The sequence below is a fragment of the Bubalus kerabau genome, chromosome 13, assembly GCF_029407905.1.
Source record: "Bubalus kerabau isolate K-KA32 ecotype Philippines breed swamp buffalo chromosome 13, PCC_UOA_SB_1v2, whole genome shotgun sequence".
Lineage (NCBI taxonomy): Eukaryota > Metazoa > Chordata > Mammalia > Artiodactyla > Bovidae > Bubalus > Bubalus kerabau.
The window spans coordinates 13284064-13305548 of NC_073636.1; the positions used below are offsets into that span (position 1 = coordinate 13284064).

At 41.2% G+C, this 21485-nt stretch overlaps 1 protein-coding gene across 9 annotated transcripts in view; it reads left to right on the forward strand.

Moving 5' to 3' along the window:
* The window catches only part of TAF3 (TATA-box binding protein associated factor 3), a 121912-nt gene that overhangs the window by 61214 nt on the left and 39213 nt on the right, over positions 1 to 21485 (forward strand). For 2 of the 9 annotated variants that reach the window (XM_055543508.1, XM_055543510.1), the window contains exon 3: positions 912 to 991. The exons of 5 other annotated variants lie outside the window; for them this stretch is intronic. Coding sequence is in view for 1 of the 4 variants with exons in the window: in XM_055543507.1 (XP_055399482.1) it covers positions 3386 to 3392 (7 nt within the window). In the remaining 3 variants the exon portion in view is untranslated. Of the gene's footprint in view, positions 1 to 911; positions 992 to 3253; positions 3393 to 3735; positions 3873 to 21485 lie in introns of those variants that run through there. 2 more of the 9 variants (XM_055543507.1, XM_055543512.1) reach the window with 2 other exon arrangements.

The following is a 21485-nucleotide window of genomic DNA, read 5'->3' on the forward strand; positions in this document are numbered from 1 at the left end:
AGCAGGCGAGGATGTCCTCATTTGAGAAGAGGAATCAACTGGGAATGGGCAGAGGCAGGATTTGAACCTAGGTCTTTATGACACTGGGCTTCCCTGGTGGCTCAGTGGTAAAGAATCGGCCTGCCAATGCAGGAGAGCGGGTTTGATCCTTGAATCAGAAAGGTCCCCTTGAAGAAGGAAATGGCAACTCACTCCAGTGTTCTTGCCTGGGCAATCCCATGGACAGAGGAGCCTGGCGGGCTACAGTCCATGGGGTCACGAGGTCGGACACAACTGAGTGACTAAGTCACAGCACCTTTAGGACACTAGAGCCTGTGCCCATTGCACTCTGTGATGGCAATCATTCCATTGAGCCCCCGGGGCCCTCATCTCCTCCTGATGCTGAGCATTTAGTTTGTACCCACTGAATTGTTTCTGCTTTACGTGGCAGAATGTATCTAATACAAAATATATATTGCATAGTATGACGTGCTGCAAATAGGTAGTAGTAACTACTGCAGCATAACAATGCCTGAATATCAGGAATTTTGAAATTCCTGCCATACTTGGTGAATTTTTAGCATGTTTCTGAGTATAATAACTCTGAGTATTAAGTTAAAATGACTTTTCAGGAACATTAACCTAACTACTAACCAAGAGCTAGGAATAATTTGGTGGATTCTGACCTGAATTTAAATATCTGTTTTTATGTGGAATCATGAGCCAGGTCAGAATTTTAAAAATATACCATCTGTTAGTTCAAACCAGGAATGATGCGTACTTTCTTAAGTGGGGCATAATTTTCATTCATCCCACAGATGTGTTTAGGTGGACTTACACGTATGTTTAAAAAATGTTTAAAAGTTCTTTTCTTTTGTTGCCAACATTTTTAAATTGGATAATTTTTTCCATACCACATAACTTTTTTTTAGATCTTTCCTTGAAGACTGGAAGATCAGAGCACATTGAGCTCCCATCCCAGGAAAGGCCACAGTTGCTCGCACTGTCACCCGTGAGTTCCTGTTAGGGTTTAGGATGACGACTTTTTAGGCTCCCGAAGTTCTGTGTCACCCTGAGTTTATGAATGTGGCGTAGCTTTTGAAGCCCCGGTCTCGTTGAGTGTCTGAGTACTGCTGTGTCAGAGTGAGTGACTAGTTCGTAAATCGTCCCAGTGGAGTCCTTTCACTTAACCCCAAAGTGTTTGGTCTGGACACTCCCCAGTAGGAACTTGTTAAAGCACCACACAGAATAGAAACCTGGCTCTCGGTCACCCAGCTATTAAAGTTTCCTCTGTTGATGGATTATTCCATGATGTCTTTTTCTTCAGGTAATTAGATACTCCAGTCTTGACCATGTTTTTCAGTTGCATACACACAGAAACTAAGTGTGGAATATTCAAAAACTTTAAAAAGGTTTTCGTTATGGGAAGTTTCAAGTAGAATAGTGTAATTAATTAACTTCATGGAACCATCACTCAGCTTCAGCCCATTAGTTTCATACGTGGACTGTAGCTATAAAATGTAATAAAAAGAAGACATTAATTAATTTTAAGAATATGAGAACTGGATTAATTCTGAAAATCTAAGTATATGTGTTGATATATCTACATGTATCTCAGTTTAGGTAGTTTGTTTTAATAATGAACACTATGTCTGTTACATAATTTTCTATTTAAAGTAACCTGTAAGCCAGCTGAGCTGGTGAAAGGCATGTCTTTCATATCAGGTGAGATTTTGCAGTATGCTAATTTAATTTGTGAATCTAAGTTTAACTGCAGTTAAAGGAATCTTTTAAAAATTCAGTTTTACTCTTGTGTTTATACATTCAAACTGTCATGTATCTCGTAGTTTTAAACCAACTCACGAGTGTGTGTAGTTTTCTGTTTTTCAAAACTCCTGCTTTCTATTTTGTTTACTATTTGAGACATATCCTGTATCTTAAAACATAATACATAGTTCTGAAGTAAGTTGAGTGACAAAAAGTAAGTGAATCGGGTTTATACTTATTTGTCTAATTTTCTTGAGAAATACAGGCAGTATGTTGTATCCTAGGAAACTCTTAGGCTTCCGAATGATAGGAGCCTGGGCTCTTGGCCCCCCGACTGCTGACCAAGTGCACCAACTCAGCGGATGCTCGCTGCATCCCCACTGTGTGCTCCACTCACAGAGAAGTGCATCAGCGAACAAAACATACCAGGGTCATGCACTAGTTCTGCCAGCATTTTAGTTGGCGAGATGGACTATACTAAAGTAACTAAAGAGACATTTGACAGAATTTCAGATAGTAGTATGGAGAAAGAAAATAAATGAGGACTAAGCATGATATGAACCCTAAAAAAAAAAAAAAAAAAAGAAAGAAAATGGCAATCCGCACCAGTGTTCTTGCCTGGGAAATCTCATGGACAGAGGAGCCTGGCAGGCTACAGTCCATGGGGTTGCAAAGAGTCGGACACGACTGAGGGACTAAACACCACCAGATAGTAGTAAGTACTGTGAAAAGAATGAAGCAAGGAAGGAAAGAGGGTGAGGACGGGGAATCCGGAGAGGCGGCACTTTGAATGGAGCCGTCGGGGTGGCATCAGAGCAGACCTGAGCAGACAGTCCCGGTGGATGTCCCCTCTCCCACTGCGTGTGCATTTGAGGTATAACATTTCAAGCAGAGGGTGCAGCACGGGTGCTTGCTGTGGCCTCACAAGAGACGGGCTTCACGCCTTCTAGGATAATGTGGTAGCCTGTGGCAGCGCAGGGCCTGCAGTGGCTGGTAGGAGCTGAGCGTGGAGAGGCTGGTAAGCCACCATCTAGAAGGGTTTACCCACGTGCTGAGTTGCATCTGACTCTTGCAGCCCCATGGACTGCCCACCAGACTCCTCTGTCCATGGGATTCTCCAGACAAGAATACAGGAGTGGGTTGCCATGCCTTCCTGCAGAGCATCTTCCTGACCCAGGATCGAACCCGAGTCTCCTGCAACTCCTGCATTGCAGGTGACTTCTCTACCGCTGAGCCACTGGGGAAGCCCCATGGAAGAGTCTGGATCTCTTCTAATCTAAAGGCAGTTTTGATCAAGGGAGGGGCATCATCTCATTTGTGCTTTGGTGAGATCACTCTGGCTGCTGTTAGGAGACTAGCAGGTGGGGTCAGATTAGGAGGCTGTTAGCAGGCAGCAGGAGAAGCAGTTGAGGTGGTGGAGTGGCCGGCTCATGGACTGAGTGAGGGTGTGAGGAGAAGACTCGGACGCCAAGGAGGAAAAAGGCATTTGGAAAGGACATACTTCTGAGAAATTACCTAAGATGAAAACTGAAAGTGGATCACTGGATTTGGCAGAACAGAGGCCATTGTTGGCCTTGACTAGAGTGGTTTGGGGGGAGGGGTGGGGATGAAAGTCTGATTGGAGGAGCTTGAAAAGCAGATGGGAGGTGAGTAGTAGAGAAGGCCAGCAGTGGGATTTCAAAGGGTGTAGACAGGACAGCAGACACATGGGAGGGGGCAGGCCCAAGGAAGGTCCTAATGTTAGTTTTATTTTGTGTTTCCGATTGGAGATGGCATAGTGTTTGCTCCTAGGAAAAATCTGCTGGAGAGAAGTCAGTTGGTGGTGGCAAGGGAGCGTAAGTGGAGGAGCGGAGTCTTGGAGCAAACCAGCTGGCTGGGGAAGAGGAGGTGCTGGTTGCTCCCCTAGCGACACAGCAGAGTGAGAGGCAGTGAGAGCCGGGGAGGGAGAAGGGGGATAGGGCAGTGTGAAGACACAGGCGAAGGCATGGCGCGCTCTCCAAGGCGGATGGGAGAGAGGGAGAGCTGGAGGAGTGTAGCAAGGCCAGGCAGTGCTGAGGGCCCATTTGCCACAAATGGGTCCATGTCCAGATAGAGTCCAGATGGAGCCAGCTGGTTAGAGGCTTGGGGTGAGTGAGGACCTGGGATGTAAGCAGGGATGGGGTTTGGCCAGGTGAGTGTGATGATGGCAACGGGCGCGAGGGAGTCAAGAGCCTCAGGTGTGGTCTGAGGCGGCAGGCCTGGGAAGCAGGGATGGAGAGGGTTGGTGGGGGTTACTAGTGAATCACTAGTGGGTCAGACTCCACCATCGTCCTTGGGTTACAGTAGGGTTACAGACGAGGCTCCATGCAGTTGGGCAACAGCCCGCCAGGATGGGGCGCATGGGGTGCCGCTCCTGTCATTCAGCCATTGAAACCATTACGTGGATGTTGCTTGGGTCACTTGAATAGAGGTGGAGATAATAAAGCAGGGACGAGACTCTCCCCAAAATGAGGAGGCCTAACTCCTTGGGCCGGAGATGAGCACTCTAGAAAGCGGTCATGATGCTGCCTGATGATGTTGCTCCGCGGGGAACGTGGCAGAGGGGGAGGATGGTGGGGAAGCAAGATGAGGAGAAGGGACCCAGCTCACCGGGGACAGCTGGCATGCGGTCCAGGGAGAGAAGACAGCACCAGTTGAAACTGCCATCATGGGCGTGGTGTCCCCTGAGATTCCACAGAAAGCTCGGGGAAGCCTTGGCAGAAGACCCTGGTCCCACAAGGGACTCTGCTCGTGACGCGGTGTGAGCCCAGAGCAGTTGGGGCAGATGGGGCCAGAGAGCCGCACGGGAGCGAGCAGCCAGGTGACGATGGATGGACATCCGGGGAGGCTCAGCTTCAGAGGTGAAAGGAGGCTGACATAATAGGGGTGTCCTGTGAGGTGTAAGCCATGCTTCCATCTGGAGCTGGGAGCCGATTGTCTTGCTTTACGACTACGGGCTCCTTATGGGGTTTGTCTCTTCTGCGCCCGGCCCCAGCGAGGTGGACGGTATTGAGTGTGGCGGCCGAGGGACGGCCCCACCAGGAACTCAGTGGTCCTGCTTCTGTCCCACAGAGTACGTGGACCTGCTGTTTCTTGGATTAACTGTACACGTGAGCAAGTCATAGGGCCTTCCCCAGCCTCAGTGTTTTCACCTGTAAAATGGGGATACGTCCAGGCTTGCCTGTACTTAAGATTTAGAGAGGATGCATACATAGAACCCGGCGGGGTTTGGAGTTAGAGCAGTGCTGCGTGACGTTTCCCCTGCATGTACAGAGAAAGGCATTGTAAGCATTGCTAGTCCTTGCTTGTACTTGATGATGGTTGGTTCATTTATTAACGTTATCCTAAATATATGCACATATTTAAATCATGTATATGCGTATATTCACACACACACACACACACACACACACACACGTATCTATGTAATACTTCGGTCATTTGTTGGGTTTGCCCCCGACCAGATGCATGCTGTGGGAATTGCATGATCCCAATCTCTGTTTACAATGTTGAGGTTTTCATGCTGTCCATTTTGTTCCGAGATATAAATGATAAAATGCATTCCTAGCCATCTTATCCCCAATAAAGTCATATTGATTTTTGTGTAGCGTATAATGAAATAGAAAATAATCTCCTGGTGTCTACTCTGTATTATTCACAGAAAGAATTTCTAAAGAACAAGTCTGCATTTGTACAATATAAATGCCTTATCTTGTTTACTTGACATAAACTGGCATTTTTGAAGGCAGAAGGGAGATAAAAATCACAGTTAATTGTTGTCCTTCTTTAACATAATACGGCTCAACCTGAAAAGCCTTTTGATTTGCAGGTAAAACATTTTTGAAATAAAGCTTATCGTTTCACCATATATTTTAAGGAAACACTGTGGCACTGAATCATAGTGCAACTGTTTTTGTCAATTTGGAAACTTAATAATTTTGTTAGCAGTGATTTATACTGTAGCTAAAAGGCTCTTGGTGGTTTCCCAAATCTTAAAGCTAACTGACCTTGCATTTGAACCCAGCTGTAATGTAAACATTTTCTTGAGATGGCAAGGGCTTGGGCCAGACAATCTGGAGGATATTAGTGGTATTCTGTTTGAGGGAAGTTGGAATCCCCAGATAATTCTCAGGAGCTCTTTTTTAGGTCAGAAGCTATCTTGGACATTCTGCATTTCTTCATTCTTTCTTGGTCTTGTTAATAATGCACACTGTTCCTCTTGGAAATCTAAACTAATAAAAGACATACCTTATTGAAGCAGGACAGTAAGTGTAGTTTTATTTATAAGGTAGTTTTTCTATCCTTTCCACATTACTTAGTTGCCTAAAATTAAGAGTATTCAGACTACCGCGCTTGAGGTTACTGCCCTACTGGCTTTAAAAATTCCCACTTAGTATTCTGTTACTTATCCAAAATATTCTGTTCAAAGCTAAAACCTACATCAATTCCCTTAGACACCAACCCCCTTTTAAAAAGCCTTTCTGAGACAAACTGAGCAGTTTTTCCAGCTTCAGGTCATGACTCATTAATGATTGTTAAGTTAGTTTAGTGGGTTGAAAACGCATTAAAATTTTTTATAGAATTCTGCACCCAGAGTGAGGGCAAGTATTGTCTCACGACACTTTTGCTGTACTTATACATAGATGTGTGTGTATAAGTGTGAAGATGTAGAATTTTTTTTACTGTGGCTTGCCGTCAAAGCTTGGAAACTTACTACCAAGAAGATTTCAGGTAAAGGTTTCATAGTTCTTTTTTTTTTTTTTTTTTTTTTTGTAAGTTTACATTTCAAGATGAAAACATCTTGAGTTTTCAGTTCTATGGCCAATACTATTGTTAGTTGAATATTTTAGAAGTTTAAAAGACAGAGACATTTTCTGTTATTTTGAAAGTGATTTTTATTTTCTAATTTGGACATTATCCTATGGATCAAGAACTGAAATGCCAGAGCTAAGCAAAGACCATGCTTCTCTTAATTCAAGAAACATTTAAAGATCTCATACCAGGTGATAGATGTACTGAACTGTATAAAGTATAGTTTTCCATCTCCCAGGAAATCACAGTCAAATTTTCGTCAAGCCTATGTTGAAATATATTTGTGTTCATATATGTTTTATTTTTTTATCTTTAAAAATGGTGATCTGTTTACTTAGTAAGTTCAACTCTTCACTCAAACTCAAATTTTTACAAGGAATATTTGTCCCTGGAACCTTGTCAGATTTCTCCAGGCTGTAATTGAGTATTGATACTTATTCCTGCTTGAATTTTTGTTCTGCTTATTAAATATACTGTCATTGAATTAATGTTAATTGTTGAATGGTTTTGGACTAGATTTGAATTGGGGTCCCAATATGGTGGATGTATTTGCCGCTTTTTCTGGAATCAGATGAGGATGATTTGTGAGTTTTAAACTTGTGCAATTTTTCAAGTGTGATAATTGTCCTATTTAATCTCATCCCTTAATTTCTCCAGACGTCTCTCCTCTTTAGGAGACAAGAGATGATAATCACGGAGAAGGCAGTGGCACCCCACTCCAGTACTCTTGCCTGGAAAATCCCATGGACGGAGGAGCCTGGTGGGCTGCAGTCCATGGGGTCGCGAAGAGTCGGACACGACTGAGCGACTTCACTTGCACTTTTCACTTTCATGCATTGGAGAAGGAAATGGCAACCCACTCCAGTGTTCTTGCCTGGAGAATCCCAGGGACTGGGGAGCCTGGTGGGCTGCCGTCTATGGGGTCGCACAGAGTTGGACATGACTGAAGCGACTTAGCAGCAGCAGCAGGTGATAATCAAGTAGTACTCCAGATAGCAAACAGATGCCTCAGTGTCCAATTTAAAATAATATAATATGCAAATCGCCAAGACATTATAAATGACAGTGGAGCGATTAGTAATAGCCGGCTTGGTGTTTTTATGTCAAGTACTTTGCGGATAAAAGTACAACATAACTGAGGTAATGACTGTGCCAGGCAAGTAAGACTTGTTGGTTCAAAGCACTTGTTCTCTATCCTCCCTTAAATAATCGCTTTTTAAAGCAGATGACTAGCAATCCCCTGATCATAGTTTATTACTTAGTTATTCCTGTTTCAGTGTATATTTTGATTACTTACTGTCCATAGTGAAGGACAGGGAAGGCTGGTGTGCTGCAGTCCATGGGGTCGCAGAGTCGGACACGACCTAGTGACCAAACAACTGCCAGTTTTATATACTGGTACATAAGAGAAGTTCTATTTTAAAGCAGTATTCTGGAATAATACTACTACTCCTTGAAACATTAAGAAACCAGTTCATTTTGTCTCAGCCATATATCACTTTAGAGAAAACAAAAGCAGATTAAAATTCCTAATTGGAGCAGTGTATTGTTCTGTCATAAATAATAGGTTTATTAGGAAACTTGTATCTCCTAGCATATACATTTAAACCACTTAGTAACATTAGGTTCTTTTAATATGTGTAAATCTTCCATATAAGATTTCTCGTCAGCCTATCCAACAGTTATTTCCTCATACTACCTTTATTAAAAGTTTTTTCTTTCTATGTGAGTAAACCCAAATCATTAAAATGAGCGTCTTTGTCTAAATCCTATTATGATTATGACAGAAATCTCCAACAGCAAAACAGTTCAGGTTGAAGGCTGACATTTTATATCCTTGATTCACGCTGTATGAACCAAAATAAAGAGTCTGCAAGAGCAGAGTATCAGATGTAATTGAAAATTGCTTTGTGTCACATCTTAAGTAATAATATATGGTTTATGTGTCTGTTTATTAACCTCTTTGTCATGGGTTCTGAGTGTGTATGTCATGAAAACGGACTCCTGTGTACTTTGGAGGAGGGCTTTGTTTATTACTGTAATCTGTAATATTACTTGCATGAAAACTAATTTTAATTTTTCTCGTGTTTACCACATCTTTATGTTTAAAGCAATCTGAATGAGCTTCATTCATTATTTTCTTCTGACTTTCTTCTTATTTTTGGAGTTAGTATTACTGTGTTTTCTGTGTAGTAAAAACAAATCTTGTCTTTTTCTTCCACCTTTAGTTGTCACATTAGTCCCTGTTGACTTAATGTTCATCCTGAATTAAATACAGTAGTTGATGCATGATAGTATATATTTTTAAGGAGTACCTTCCTACTTTAAATATAAATAAAATGTGGACCCTCTTCCCCAGTTTTTTGGATTCACTATACAAATACTACTATAGTTGATAGTTCATTGTATTTGAATAATTGGGAGGAGAATTAAATTTTTGCACATGTGATTGGTTCTTTATACAAAAGCCAAGGTTAGATATCTCAAACAAGAAATCTATATAAAGTTGACATTTAATGTAGTGTAATAACAAACTGTTTATTTTCATTTTAAAAATAAAGGACCACTCCAAGGTATAAAGTATATGCCATACTTGAAGTTTATGAAGTTTGATAGAAACATTAAAACTAGGACAGTTGAACTACGCAGTTCACAATATTTAGCTATAATTTTATTTTAAAAATTCCTTTCTCTGTCAGTGTGAGGAAGTTTGAGTAGCTCATGCTTAGTGTTTATTAATTACTATTTTGTACTTCGTGCCAGGGTGTTTGAGAGGCGAGGAGGGATGGAGAAGCTAAAGCTGGTTTTCTTGTACATGAAGTTTGTTTCATTTTGTGCTGACTTGATGAGAAAATATTTGGTATAAAAACACTGAAGAAAGTGACACTCTTCTGCTAGCATGTTCTGATTTTAAAGTACATCCAAGCAGTCTTAAGCACTTTGTCCTGTCAGGAAACTGGTCTGCCTTCGTGTCTGTGCTTCGTTTATCATTCAGGAATTTGAAGTTCCCTTCCAGCCTCGGTCGTTAAGCCCAGTGACCTGCCTGTCAAACCATAACAAACATAGAAGTCAAGCTTGTGGGTCATTCACACAGCTTCATGGGACTATGTCCACTTCCTTTCTCTTTAACCTTTTTCAACACCAAAGTCATTTGTTTTGGTAGAAGTGAAGAGTGTATTCTCTTGGTGGTGACCCTGTAAGTGATGAAGTATTCTTTAAAAATCTATTCAGGTTATTTTTTTCTTTTTTAAAAATGCACAGCATTAAAGAAAGATTGGAAGGTATAAAAGAAAACACCCATAACCTTGTACCCCAGTGCAGCTGTCTATGCTTTTGGAGGGGGCAAAGGGTGAAGAGGAGGGAAATCAGAATTAAAACTTTGAGGAGAAATCCTAGTTTTCTAGTTGTCTCGTTAGTTTCATACTATCAAAGGACACGAGTATGTCCAAATCTCACCGAAAAGGTAGGCTGTTGAGAAATCATAGCTTGCTAAAGAGTCTGTTTTTTGAGTAATCATGTCGATTTAGTTCTCTGCTGCTTATCTTACTACTGTTTCACTCAGACTAGATAAATAATTTTTTCAAAATTAACTTGTTTGAATGCACAGGGCACCCAGTTGTACCCCCGAGGAGACCACTGAGGTGTGAACTAATATTGGCAACCTAGCAAGCTTCCCGTGAACCTTGGGGTAAAGCACCTCTTATGTTGATTCATTTTAACTTCTTAAATGTATTATTAATTGCCGAGAATTGTAGTTCTTTATTGATCTTTGGAGGAATTGTGTTCTGCTCTCACAGTTGAACAGAGAAGTTCACATTTCCTCATGTATGACCCTGTGGGTCCCTGGCCAGTCAAGACTCCACGTGGTCCTTGACTTCTTTACAGGTCCCCAGCGCCTAGGACAGTGCCCGCCCAGGGTACAGGAAGCACTCAGTAGCTGTCAAATGAGCTAATTAAAACAGTTATACACAACAGAATTACCCTTGACCTGAATCTTAGGTATGGGGGGAGGCGTCCATAAATGGATTTTCCATGAAATTTTACTTTTGTATCAGAAATGCCATTTGAATGCATCATGGACATTTCCAAATTGTATTATGCCTTGTATTAATTAATACTGGAGTACTCCATCCAAAATACTTCACCTGCTGACTCAAGGATGCCATTATGAATAATAATTGGTGTAATTCCTATGTGGGCAAGCAAAGCTTGTGGGACTGCCTTTGTGTTAATAACCGTGACTTAGAACAGATAAAAACTAATATTCTAATGGCTTTTGTAGATCTGCCTACCCACAGTTATCTGGGTAATAGCCCAAGACTGGCTCCCTTTCTCTTATCAGGAAATGCAAATGATCTTTTGGGCAGGTAGTTATTATTTAGTAGCTTTTGTTTTCAGGTTCAGAGAACTGTCTGGAAAATCTAGAAAATCAGGATTTTTCTTTCTTTCTTTCTTTTTTTTTTTTTGGATGCTTGACCTCTAGAGAAGTTGACATATTATAAAATAGGTTACACCATGTAATTGAAGGCATGTGCTTATGATAAAATTTTCATCTCTAAAGGAGAATTGTTTTTTTAGAGTTTTCCATTTGTTTGCACTGTTTGCAGTGTTTAGTTATCATAAGCAGCCTTTAGTAACCATAAGCAAAATTCTCATAAACTTGAATTTAATGTAATAAAACTACATTTGTTCTGCAGTGCATAGTAAAGGGAGGCTTTTGGGGGGGGTTGCCTTTCAGATTTTTCTCTTTCTGCACTTTATTCCACTCAGAAGGAATTAATTTCTAAACATTAGAAGATGTTTTATACCAAGATAGGTCTTCCTGTAACTAGAACTACAAAAATGTCTTCATTTTCATTAATTGAGAGATGTAAGTTTTTTTCTGTTTTTGACCACCTTCTTCTACAATCTCTTATTGATTGGAAAATGTTTTATATTGAAACAGGTCTTTCTGTAACTAGAACTACAAGAATCTCTTCATTTTCATTAATTGAGAGATGTAAATTTCTTCTCTATTTTTGATCACATTCTTCCACAGTCTCTATTATTGTTATCAGTTCAGTCCTTTCCAGTTCAGGATGACTGTGAATTCAGACGAGCACGAGGAAGTGGTTCCTCTGGGATTCAGGATTATGTGTGGCATTTTGTTTTGCTTTGTTTTGTTTTGATGTTCCACATTGCTTATCTGTGTTTTCTACTTTTCTGAAATAATAAGCCTATATTATTTAAACAATACATTACCAATACATAAGAGTATAGAATACTGTTTATATTCATTTAAGAGTTGGGCTTAATTTCATAGTGGTCTAAAATAATAAGATGCAAATTTAAAAAATGACAAGAAAAGGGAAAAATAAACCCAATGTAAAAATATCACCCAGCATGATAAACCCAAGTAAGAAATTAAATTTCTGTGTAAATATAAAGGATATAGCTTAAGAGAAATCCTAAAAGGCTAACAGTTATATAGGCAAGATTTTTAGGTAGGAGTCAGTAGATAGAAAAGGAAAAAAATGGGCAAATATGTACCTATTTGAATTATGTGTAACTGATTCTTGACCATCAGTGAATGGGTTGTGAAGGTCACGTATTCACTAAGAAACAAAGTTCGTCTAGAAAAGTAAGTTTGAATAATTAATTTTATAGTTAGTAATACTATAAGTGTGCATAATGCTGATATCCATTTTCTTAATACTGTACAATTAGCATAGGAAAATATGGGGGTTGTATTTTTGTAGCACATGTAATACGTTAATATCTCTACCGGGGAAAGAAGTCTTTATCTTTAGAAATCTCACAACTTTCTGTTTCCAGAACTGTGTCCACCAAACCCGTGGTAGCACTACAGATACATTAATAACATGGAGAACCTGATGTGTCCATCACCAGCTCATATTAGCAGTAGCATCGCCTGGCTCTTCTGGTGGTTTTTGGTTTTCTTCTTTTTCTTTTTTTTTAAATTTAGGTGTTATGCTTGATTAATTCACCTAGTAACTCATGTAAGTTAAAAGGTATCAAGCATTTATTATGTATCATGCATTGTCTCATTTATTTTGCTTCTCACAGTAACTCATAGTTGGTTTTATTATCATTCCCATTTTACTGATGATGAACCAGAGCATGAAGAAGTCAGGTGCTGCTGCTAATCCGTGGCAGACTTGGGCCTCGATCCCCAAGAATTCTGTTCTTAATCACTATGCTGTTTATGTTTCTGTTGACTGTAAAGTTCATTTACGACAGAGTCCCCTTTCTCATCCTGGGAGAGACCTTCCGTGGATACTTGAAACTGTGATTCACTGTGGACTTGGGTCCAGGGAATTTCAGCTCCTAAGCTAAGTTCTCATAGACCATCAGAGCACACCCTCAGTTGTTCCACATTTCTAATTACAAGAAGACTTTATAAATAAACAGAACATGGATTATCATGGTGGTTCTAAAACATAAGATGTAATTATAACTTGAAGTCTTCAAAATGGAAGATTAAGAGCTCATGTTTTCAAATCTTAGATGATGACAACATTGTACATCCTGCAGTTTAATTTTGCCAACTGATCCTAGACCTTCAGGCACCAAGTCTAACACTGGATACTTATTTCCTTTGTTAACAAACCTTCACGGGCAGTTCGAGGTACAAGATACAGAGAGATTACTAGATAGTCCCCACCTTCTCAAAGAGGCTGCTAGATATAAATTAGTATTTGTTAAACTGAAGTTGAACTGAATATAACAAAAGAGAATTTCAGAAAAAAGGAAGCGTGATCAGCCTTTACTCATCTAGAGGGCAGGCAGGAAGAGGAGTCTTTGTAGTGAGAGGTGAGGAAGTTACAAGGAACCAGAGAAGGGCATTTCAGGCAAATGGTTGGGGCACTTAGGAAAGAGTTGAAGAGTAAATAAGTGGTGAACTGGAATAATCAGGGAAAAACTCCTTTTTTGGAGCGATTTGATGAAGGACTGGGCACCCTCTTCTGTACTCTGATGGTTCCCTAGCTGAGCTCTCATTTTCTTGTGTGTCTTCCCTGCTCGACTGAATTTCTTGGGGCTGGGAAATGCCGGTTGTCTGAGTTTTTGAGATCTTGGGTGTTTCGTGATCGAGAAGGATTGTGAATGTGTTTGTAAGCAGTGAAGAAGAAAGACAACAGTGTATGAGGAACGTGGCTCTGTGTTCCTGCTTTCTTAAATAACATTTAACTTGAGAACATTTTTTTGTTTTTAATAGGTCCATTTCAGTTACATCTTGTCACTTCCCCCAAAAGTGTCACATTGAGTATAGCTTCAAGGAGTCGGGAACATTTGTAGTGAGGTCAGTTTCTTCACACATGGGGTTGTGTCGTATGACTCCTCTTCAGTTATATTTCAAAAGGTGGCAGGTTGACATTTTTATTAAGTTCTGTGGTGTTCTATTAGTTACCTTCTTATAATTCATAATTCTGTTTTGGAAGAAATCCCTTTGAGAGTCAGAGAAAAGGAGTCAGCCTTAGACATCCATGGTGATACATACATTGCCTTTTATAGTTCTCTGTAGGGTTTCCCATATACAGTGAGTCAACAAATATTACTTATCTGAAGAGATACTTTAAGGTAAACATTTTATTATCAAATATATTTTTAATCCACTTGCTTTAATTGGATTTCATTGGCATATTTGTAAGACTCATCTCTGGGAGTTCAGGGATTTTTTTTCAGCCTAAAATTATAGCACTTATTTTTCAGCCAGGAACATTTTTTAGTGTATTTACGTGTTTGTATGATGTTGCTTCACATAGATAGCAGGACCGTGTTGATGTGAACAGGATATTCATTTTGATGTGCCTATAAACCCTAAGCTTTGTCTTTCTTTAGTTAAACCAGGTTCTAGAGAAAACTTCAAGGATTCTAACCAAGTCCTAGGTTATACCACCAGAGACTATCTTGGGGGCCAGTCTGTTCCAGACTTCCCAGTGGGGGCTGCAGGTGGAGATCCCGAGAGGAGCTGGGGATATGGTGACCATGAAGTGGCCCCATGGGGATGAGGCTATAGGGCTCTAAATCTGATGTTTTTGGAAAGGCAGAACATTTAGATCTTTAGGTTTTTATTTTCTTGGCATTTCTGGATTCTCAAATCCTGGCAGCTAACTGGAAATATTTAGAAACATTACGCACCCCCTTCCGTTTGCTGCCCCTACCCCCGCAAAAGACACTTCTAGAATCTTCTTCTCTCAACAGGACTGTGACCACCTGTCATGGTCTCCATCACCTGACTCAGGCCCCAGTCATTCCCCCACCCCTGGGCCACCACGATTGCCACAGCTTTTCTCTGTGCCCCTGTTTCCCCCCGTCCCCACCAAGTCTGTTCTCAACACAGTGGCTCTTGGGGTTCTGCTGAGACCACGTGTCAGGTTTTGTTCTTTTTGTCCCACGAGCCTGCTGAGTACTGTGCCCAGGCTCTGGACTGTGGCTTTTCTAGGCTCCTGGAGCCAAAAACCAAATGTCAGGCTCACCTTCTGGTTCTTCTTCTGGATCGCAGTCTGACAAATACAGGCTTCCAAGTAACTCTCTGATGGCTTCAGAGAGATGGAGAGAGTGGGAGGTGGGAGAAGCAGGGCTGGCAGGCAGGTCTTCTCTGCACGGGCTCACCGGCTGCAGCCTTGGTGGCCACTGCCCCAAGCAGATCTCCTCCCTCTGATTTGCTCACATTTACTTTCTGTTGGACAGTGCTGCTCTTACTGTTTGTTTCTGAGAGCCTTGGCACTCTGCTTAGTTTTTATTATTGCAAACTGTCTTATTTTAAATGATACATGTGTTTCCCTACTTGTAACTTTCCCATAGATGAGCATTTGGAAGGTCTTTTACTTCAGTCCTTAGCACTTGGTGCCCAGTGTATAGTAGGTACACAGCAGACTGGTGAATGGAAGCTCCCCTTTTGCTGAACTTTTCTACATGGCTTCCAAACCTTTCACCACTCTTCATGTCACCCAACACCCTGCTAGCTTACGGGGACATCTCTGAGCTGCCAAACTCAGACACTCTCCAGTTTTCTCTGAGCTCAAAGCTTGCAGATGGTAGGTGCTTGGTAAATTAAATGCATGATTTGTGCCTCTTGGGTTTTTTGTTTGTTTTTTTTCCTGGTGCCTACTAGAGTTCTAGAAGAAACTGTTGCTAAGCTGCTGCTAAGTTGCTTCAGTCATGTCTGACTCTGTGCGACCCCATAGATGGCAGCCCACCAGGCTCCCCTGTCCCTGGGATTCTCCAGGCAAGAATACTGGAGTGGGTTGCCATTTCCTTCTCCAATGCATGAAAGTGAAAAGTGAAAGTGAAGTCACTCAGTTGTGTCCAACTCTTAGCGACCCCATGGACTGCAGCCTATCAGGCTCCTCCATCCATGGGATTTTCCAGGCAAGAGTACCGAAGTGGGGTGCCATTGCCTTAAAGTAAGCAAACATGAGCTCTTAGGGTTTTCAGCTTTCTTCAGGATGCATGTATTCCAAAGCAGTTTCTAGTGAATTTGGAATCACTGTCTCTATCATTCCCATCTGTTAGTAAGGGTAATCAAGAGCTGACGTAACTGATGTGCTTTATTTGGAGGATAAGCAATGAAAAAAGACATATTCCCCCTTTGTAGACTATGTTTGAGTCTGTTGACCATCCTCAGGTTCTTTGTACTTTGAAAATTGGGTGGATTTTCTTGTTCTGTCTGCAGTTGATACTAAGGGGAGAACACAAGACTGTGAATCTATTCATGAAATATGCTTTTAAAGTTATTCACTTTTTTTTTTATGTTGCTGTATGTGAAAGAAAACAGAGGTAAAGAGAGAAACTAACTTATTTAGGCATGATTGTTAATTTTCTTTTTATTTTCTGTCTACTTATTGCTTTGGATAAATATACTGGAATACTGCCAAAAATTCAGGTGGCTGAATACTAATTTTGCTGAAATTAGATGGAACAGCCATCCCCTGCCAATTTTCTGTCTAAATTATGCAGAAATCTGACTCTTGCAAGACAGAAATCTGGTCAAAAATAGAGTCCTAATTTTCTATTTAGTCAGTAAGACCTTCAGCAGACTAATTGTTCTTGTTTAAGCTTTTCTTTTTCAGGTAGTGAAAGAAATCCAAGAAAAAGGAAATCCAGTCCAAGTTACTAGCCATTTCTCTCCTGTGACCCAAATGTAGATTTGTGGGTTAAAGAACATGACATTCACAATTTGTCTGGTGCAGAGCAGCAGTGAGCCTCAGAAAACAATTAGTGCATCTTTCAGACATATGGTAGTTACTGAATAATTACTCAAATAATGGTCAGTAATGGAATACAAAGGGTTATCTCTTAGCTAATCCTCGAGTAATGGAATTGGTGTATCTCTGATTTTTCTCTTGGCCTTCCAGGGTTCAGAAGAATGAGACAAAAGTGATTATGGGAACTAGAGGGAGCCACTGGAGGCCGGCAAGGAAAAGGAGACCTTATCTGAAGCAATTAATCAAGAAACTCATATTGTGGGACAATTATTCAGAGCTAATTCTAAAATAGCTTCAGAGCCCCAGGTCTTGGGATATTTCTTCCAGAATTTTGTCAAGGTCATTTAGAGCACAGGGACAACCCTGCGTTAGAATAAAGGTTTGGTTAAAAGCATGTATGCTCCCTGCCTAGAAGCCTGTGCGATGTAAAAGCATAGCGTCAATCATCAACTACTTAAATGTAGTTGTTATTTTTTACTTTATTTTTATGGTGGCAAACTGCAAAATAGAATGAGGTACCATCCCAAGGGTAAACGTCCTTTCCTGATGCACTTGCTTTAAGTACGTTGGCCTCTGGCACGTGCCTGTTTGCTTCACCGTGTAAACTGGGAAAGGAGGGCTGATGTGCAAGTTCAGTGACTTCTTACATGTGTGTAATTTCATATAATAATTGATTTTCTATTGAGCGTGGTTGTGTTAAATCTGACTAGTCCTTTAGCATTTTTCCCTCGAGTAGCTAGAGAACTGTTATTTTCTCAGGAATCTGGTCTCAGCCAATATGTCACTTCCTCAGTGAATGTTTTGCCTAAAATAGCCCTTTCCCTCCCCAGACCTGTGATCCTGTTTTATGAACTTCTGAGCACCTAATCACTATGAAATATTGTTTATACTTATTAGTTGCCTATCCACTCTACCGACATGTAAAGTCTCTGGGAAGGGAAACCTCATCTTTTGTTTACTTAGGTCTGTGTGGCCTGCTGTATATTGATCATAATAAACATTTGCTGGGTAAAGGAAGGAAGGAATGAATGAATGAAATGGCCTTTATCTTGTGACACTCTCCTTACCCTACTGCCCTTCCGCTTTCACCTCCGCCACCACTGTTTTTTTGGCCATTCATGGGCAGGTGCATGGCTAGCAGGAAGGACATTTGGGTTGTGCATGTTTCTGAGTCCAAACATGGGGACACCCTGCCTTCTTATTTCAACTCAGACTGTCGACAGGTGTGCTTTATCAGTCTATTTCTTGCCATGCTTCTCGCATTTTTGGCTTGTTGTTGGTGATTCTGCTCTCCAAAGTGGCCCCCAGGCAGGATGCTGGCTGGAGATCCTGAATGCAAGAAGGCTGTGCTGTGCTATATGGTGAGAACAGAGCAGCTCCATGCAGTCGTGGTTACAGAGCCATTGGCAGTGAGGTCACTGTGAGTGAATCCACATATATATTAAATGAGATGCCTTTAGACAGAAACACACATGAAACAAGATTACATATTGATCTGCTGTCAGAAATGTGACCAGAGCCTCTGAGGAACCTAGCCTTGTATTTCCTCTGGGAAGAGTGGTTCCGTTTTCACTAATTTAGTATTTGCAGCCCCTTTGTAGAACATAACCACCATGGATCACACAAATCTACTGTTCGTGTGAACACATAGTTAACATGTTGCTATGTGGCAAGCTACCTCCGGGATCAGTGGCTTAGAATTACAACTGTTTACTCACTCACAATTCTGCGAGTTGGCATTTGGGGTTGGCTCAGCAGTGCGGTTCTTCTGCTGGGCATGGATATACTTTTGCCATCAGCTGGTGATCAGTGGCCTCCTTTGTATGTCTGACGAGTGTGACCGGGGCTCTGAGTGATGCGTTTCTCACCTCCCAGAGTCTAACCGAGGCTCATTCGCACTAGGGGTTTGCAGGTCTCCCAGGAGCAGCAGGAGGGCAGGCCCTAGTCTGCAAGTGGTTTTCAGTCCTCCACTTGTGTCACTGTTGCCAACTCTGATTCATCAGCCAGAGCAAGTCACGCAGCCACCCAGATCAAGTAGGCTCCACATCCTGCCAAGACCTAGAGTCACCCATAGAAAGGGCATTGGGGCAGGGAGGAAGGGGTCCCTCTGATACTCAGAAGCCAAAGAGGCAGTGCTGACTGTTGCCTGGAGTGGGCAAGAAAGGAAACAGAAATTCAGAAAGACTAAGCAACCACACCACCAGTGGTGGGCAAAGGCAAGTCACACATGTCTGCATGATGGCAGAGTTTCTGTTCTCTATCTCTTCCCTTCTGATAGACCACTGGCTGATTTGCCTTGTTTGACTAGCTCTGGGGATGGAGAATCAGCAGTAAGATTAGCCTCATTGCTACAGGAGAGCAACAACTGCCGTCATCTGTCTTGGAAAGGATTCCATACCCTGTGCGTAGTCTTACTGTTGTGAGTATAAGAATGTCCTGGTGGGAGTGACTTGTGAATGTGTGGGGCTCGATCTTGGATTTGATCTGCACGAAAGGCTTACATCCTGGGATATGGAATCTTAGTTGTAATAGAATTTATTCTGAAAGACTTAAAGGCAGATGATTAAAATATTAGAGATATTGACGTTGTCTGAAGAGATCTCCTTGTATTTATTTCTTTCAAAAAAAAAAATGCACAATATCGCCATAGCTAGGCCCTATTATGCTGTTGTAATCATAGCTGCACCAAGAAGGTGATTAACGATAGCAATTTATTGTATCTGAGGAGGAGAGAAAATAGGAGATGTTGTCGTTATCATAAATCATATCATAAATAACCCAGAAGAAGCACTCAGAGCGCCTGTGTGGTGTCAGCAGCCAGCCCTCTCAGGCATTCTTGCCCAGGGTGTAGCCATAGAAACCCCAAAGTCATACTGTTATCTTGGCCTCGCTGCAGTTATGTGATACAACACTATTAACATATAGATTAGGCCATTTATAATACCAGGTGTCATTTGAGGTTGGCCTGCTTATATAGCATTTTAGTTTTTTATTGTACCAAATGTTAGTGAAAAAAATGCTTTTCTGCAGGTCAGTGTATATATAGGTATTTGTAATGCATCAGCTTCACTCTGCTGTTAATTTATTGTGTTATTGATTGGTTGTACTGTATGAATTGTCATGGCCTAATTGTCTTGTCTTTGCTAGTAATTTCATTTCTTTTTCAGGTAAATAGCTTGGTTTTGAAAATACCTACCCACTCATACATGTTGAGCTGTGTTTTAAAGGGTCTAATTTCAGTCACGTTATAGATAAGACAATTTTTAAAGTATCTTGTGAAGAGACAGATGGGATGCAAAAAATTTTTTGGCCTCATTTGGAACTAAGAGAGAAAATGTTGGCTGGACTGGGTGGTTTTAATGCTGCTGCTCTTCCTGCATTTCCAGGTGTCCCATGTCTGCCTGTCATTCTCCAGCTGCCCAAGGTCTTTGTCCTTGCCCCACAGCATCCTGCTAGAGCCTGGCCCTCCTCAGAGCACCCTGGGTACCAGACCCTCTCGATCCTCAGCATTCTATCAAATTGCTTCACTGAAGTTTCACTTACTCAGAGTCTCCTTACCTCAAAAAGTAGGGTAGACTCAATCATTTGTCAGGTTTACAGTCTTAAAAATATTCTGGCAGCAGCATTTTTAAAAATACAGCCCTTATCCAAGACATGAATCAAGTGGTCAGAATGCCAAGCTCTGAGGCATGTGATCAGAGAGATATTAGGGGCAGAAAGGGCTCTGTCCTGCCCTATAGAGCACCCCCCTGCATGTGGAGATGGCCCTAATATTAGAAATCTTCAGTTCTTCAAAGCAGGAGTCAGATGTCAATCTTATATTTTGCAGATGGGGAGACTCAGGTCTGAGAAAGTCAGTGGGCTGTGCTAGGTCAAGTTGTGGCTCTGGAAACAGGCCCCAGAGGCAGTTTCCATCAAGCTTCCTCTCTGGTGGGCCTTGGGGTTTCTGTTCCCATGTCCCTGGATGTGACAGCTTGTGTACCGTATGCCAGTGCCTGCCACGGCACTTGAATCAGTGGCCACACAATGTGGTGGCTTCTTCAGGATAGGAAATCATGTCTCATTTGACTGTGTGTTCCTAGGGCCTAACATGCTCTACTGGTGTTTACAAGGCACTCGAAACGAATAAATGAGTGATGAGTAAGGAGTGAATGAATGAATGTAAGTAGTTTTAAGTCACTCCAACTGGTTGTAATAAACATAATATATAGAAAGATGTTTTCTGAAAAGCATCCATTTTAAATCTTTTCATATCTATTATGAAAACATTAGTATGCATAATCTAATTAGTGGGAAAGTTTCTGTCATTGTTGCTAGAAATTAATTTCTGTGTGTACATTTCTGAAAAACTACATGAAATCTAGTTTTAAGTACATTTAGTTTTTGGTGAGATGGACAGGTAGCATTTTATTGTCCTTATAAAGTTCAGAAGCACAAGTATATTTTCTGCTTGAAATCATGCATCTGTATAGTTAATGAGATAAAAACCTTTCATGCCCATGCAAACAATTTCCTAACATCCATCATCTTTTAAGATTATAGTATTTCTTTAAAGGCATTTATTATTCTGGTTTAAAAGATTTTTCTTAAAAAAAAAAAAGATATTCTGAATCAATATTTTTAATAACTTAGAAGTGTGTTAGTCATTCAGTCATGTTAGGCTCTTGTGACTCTGTGGACTGTAGCCTGCCAGCCTCCTCT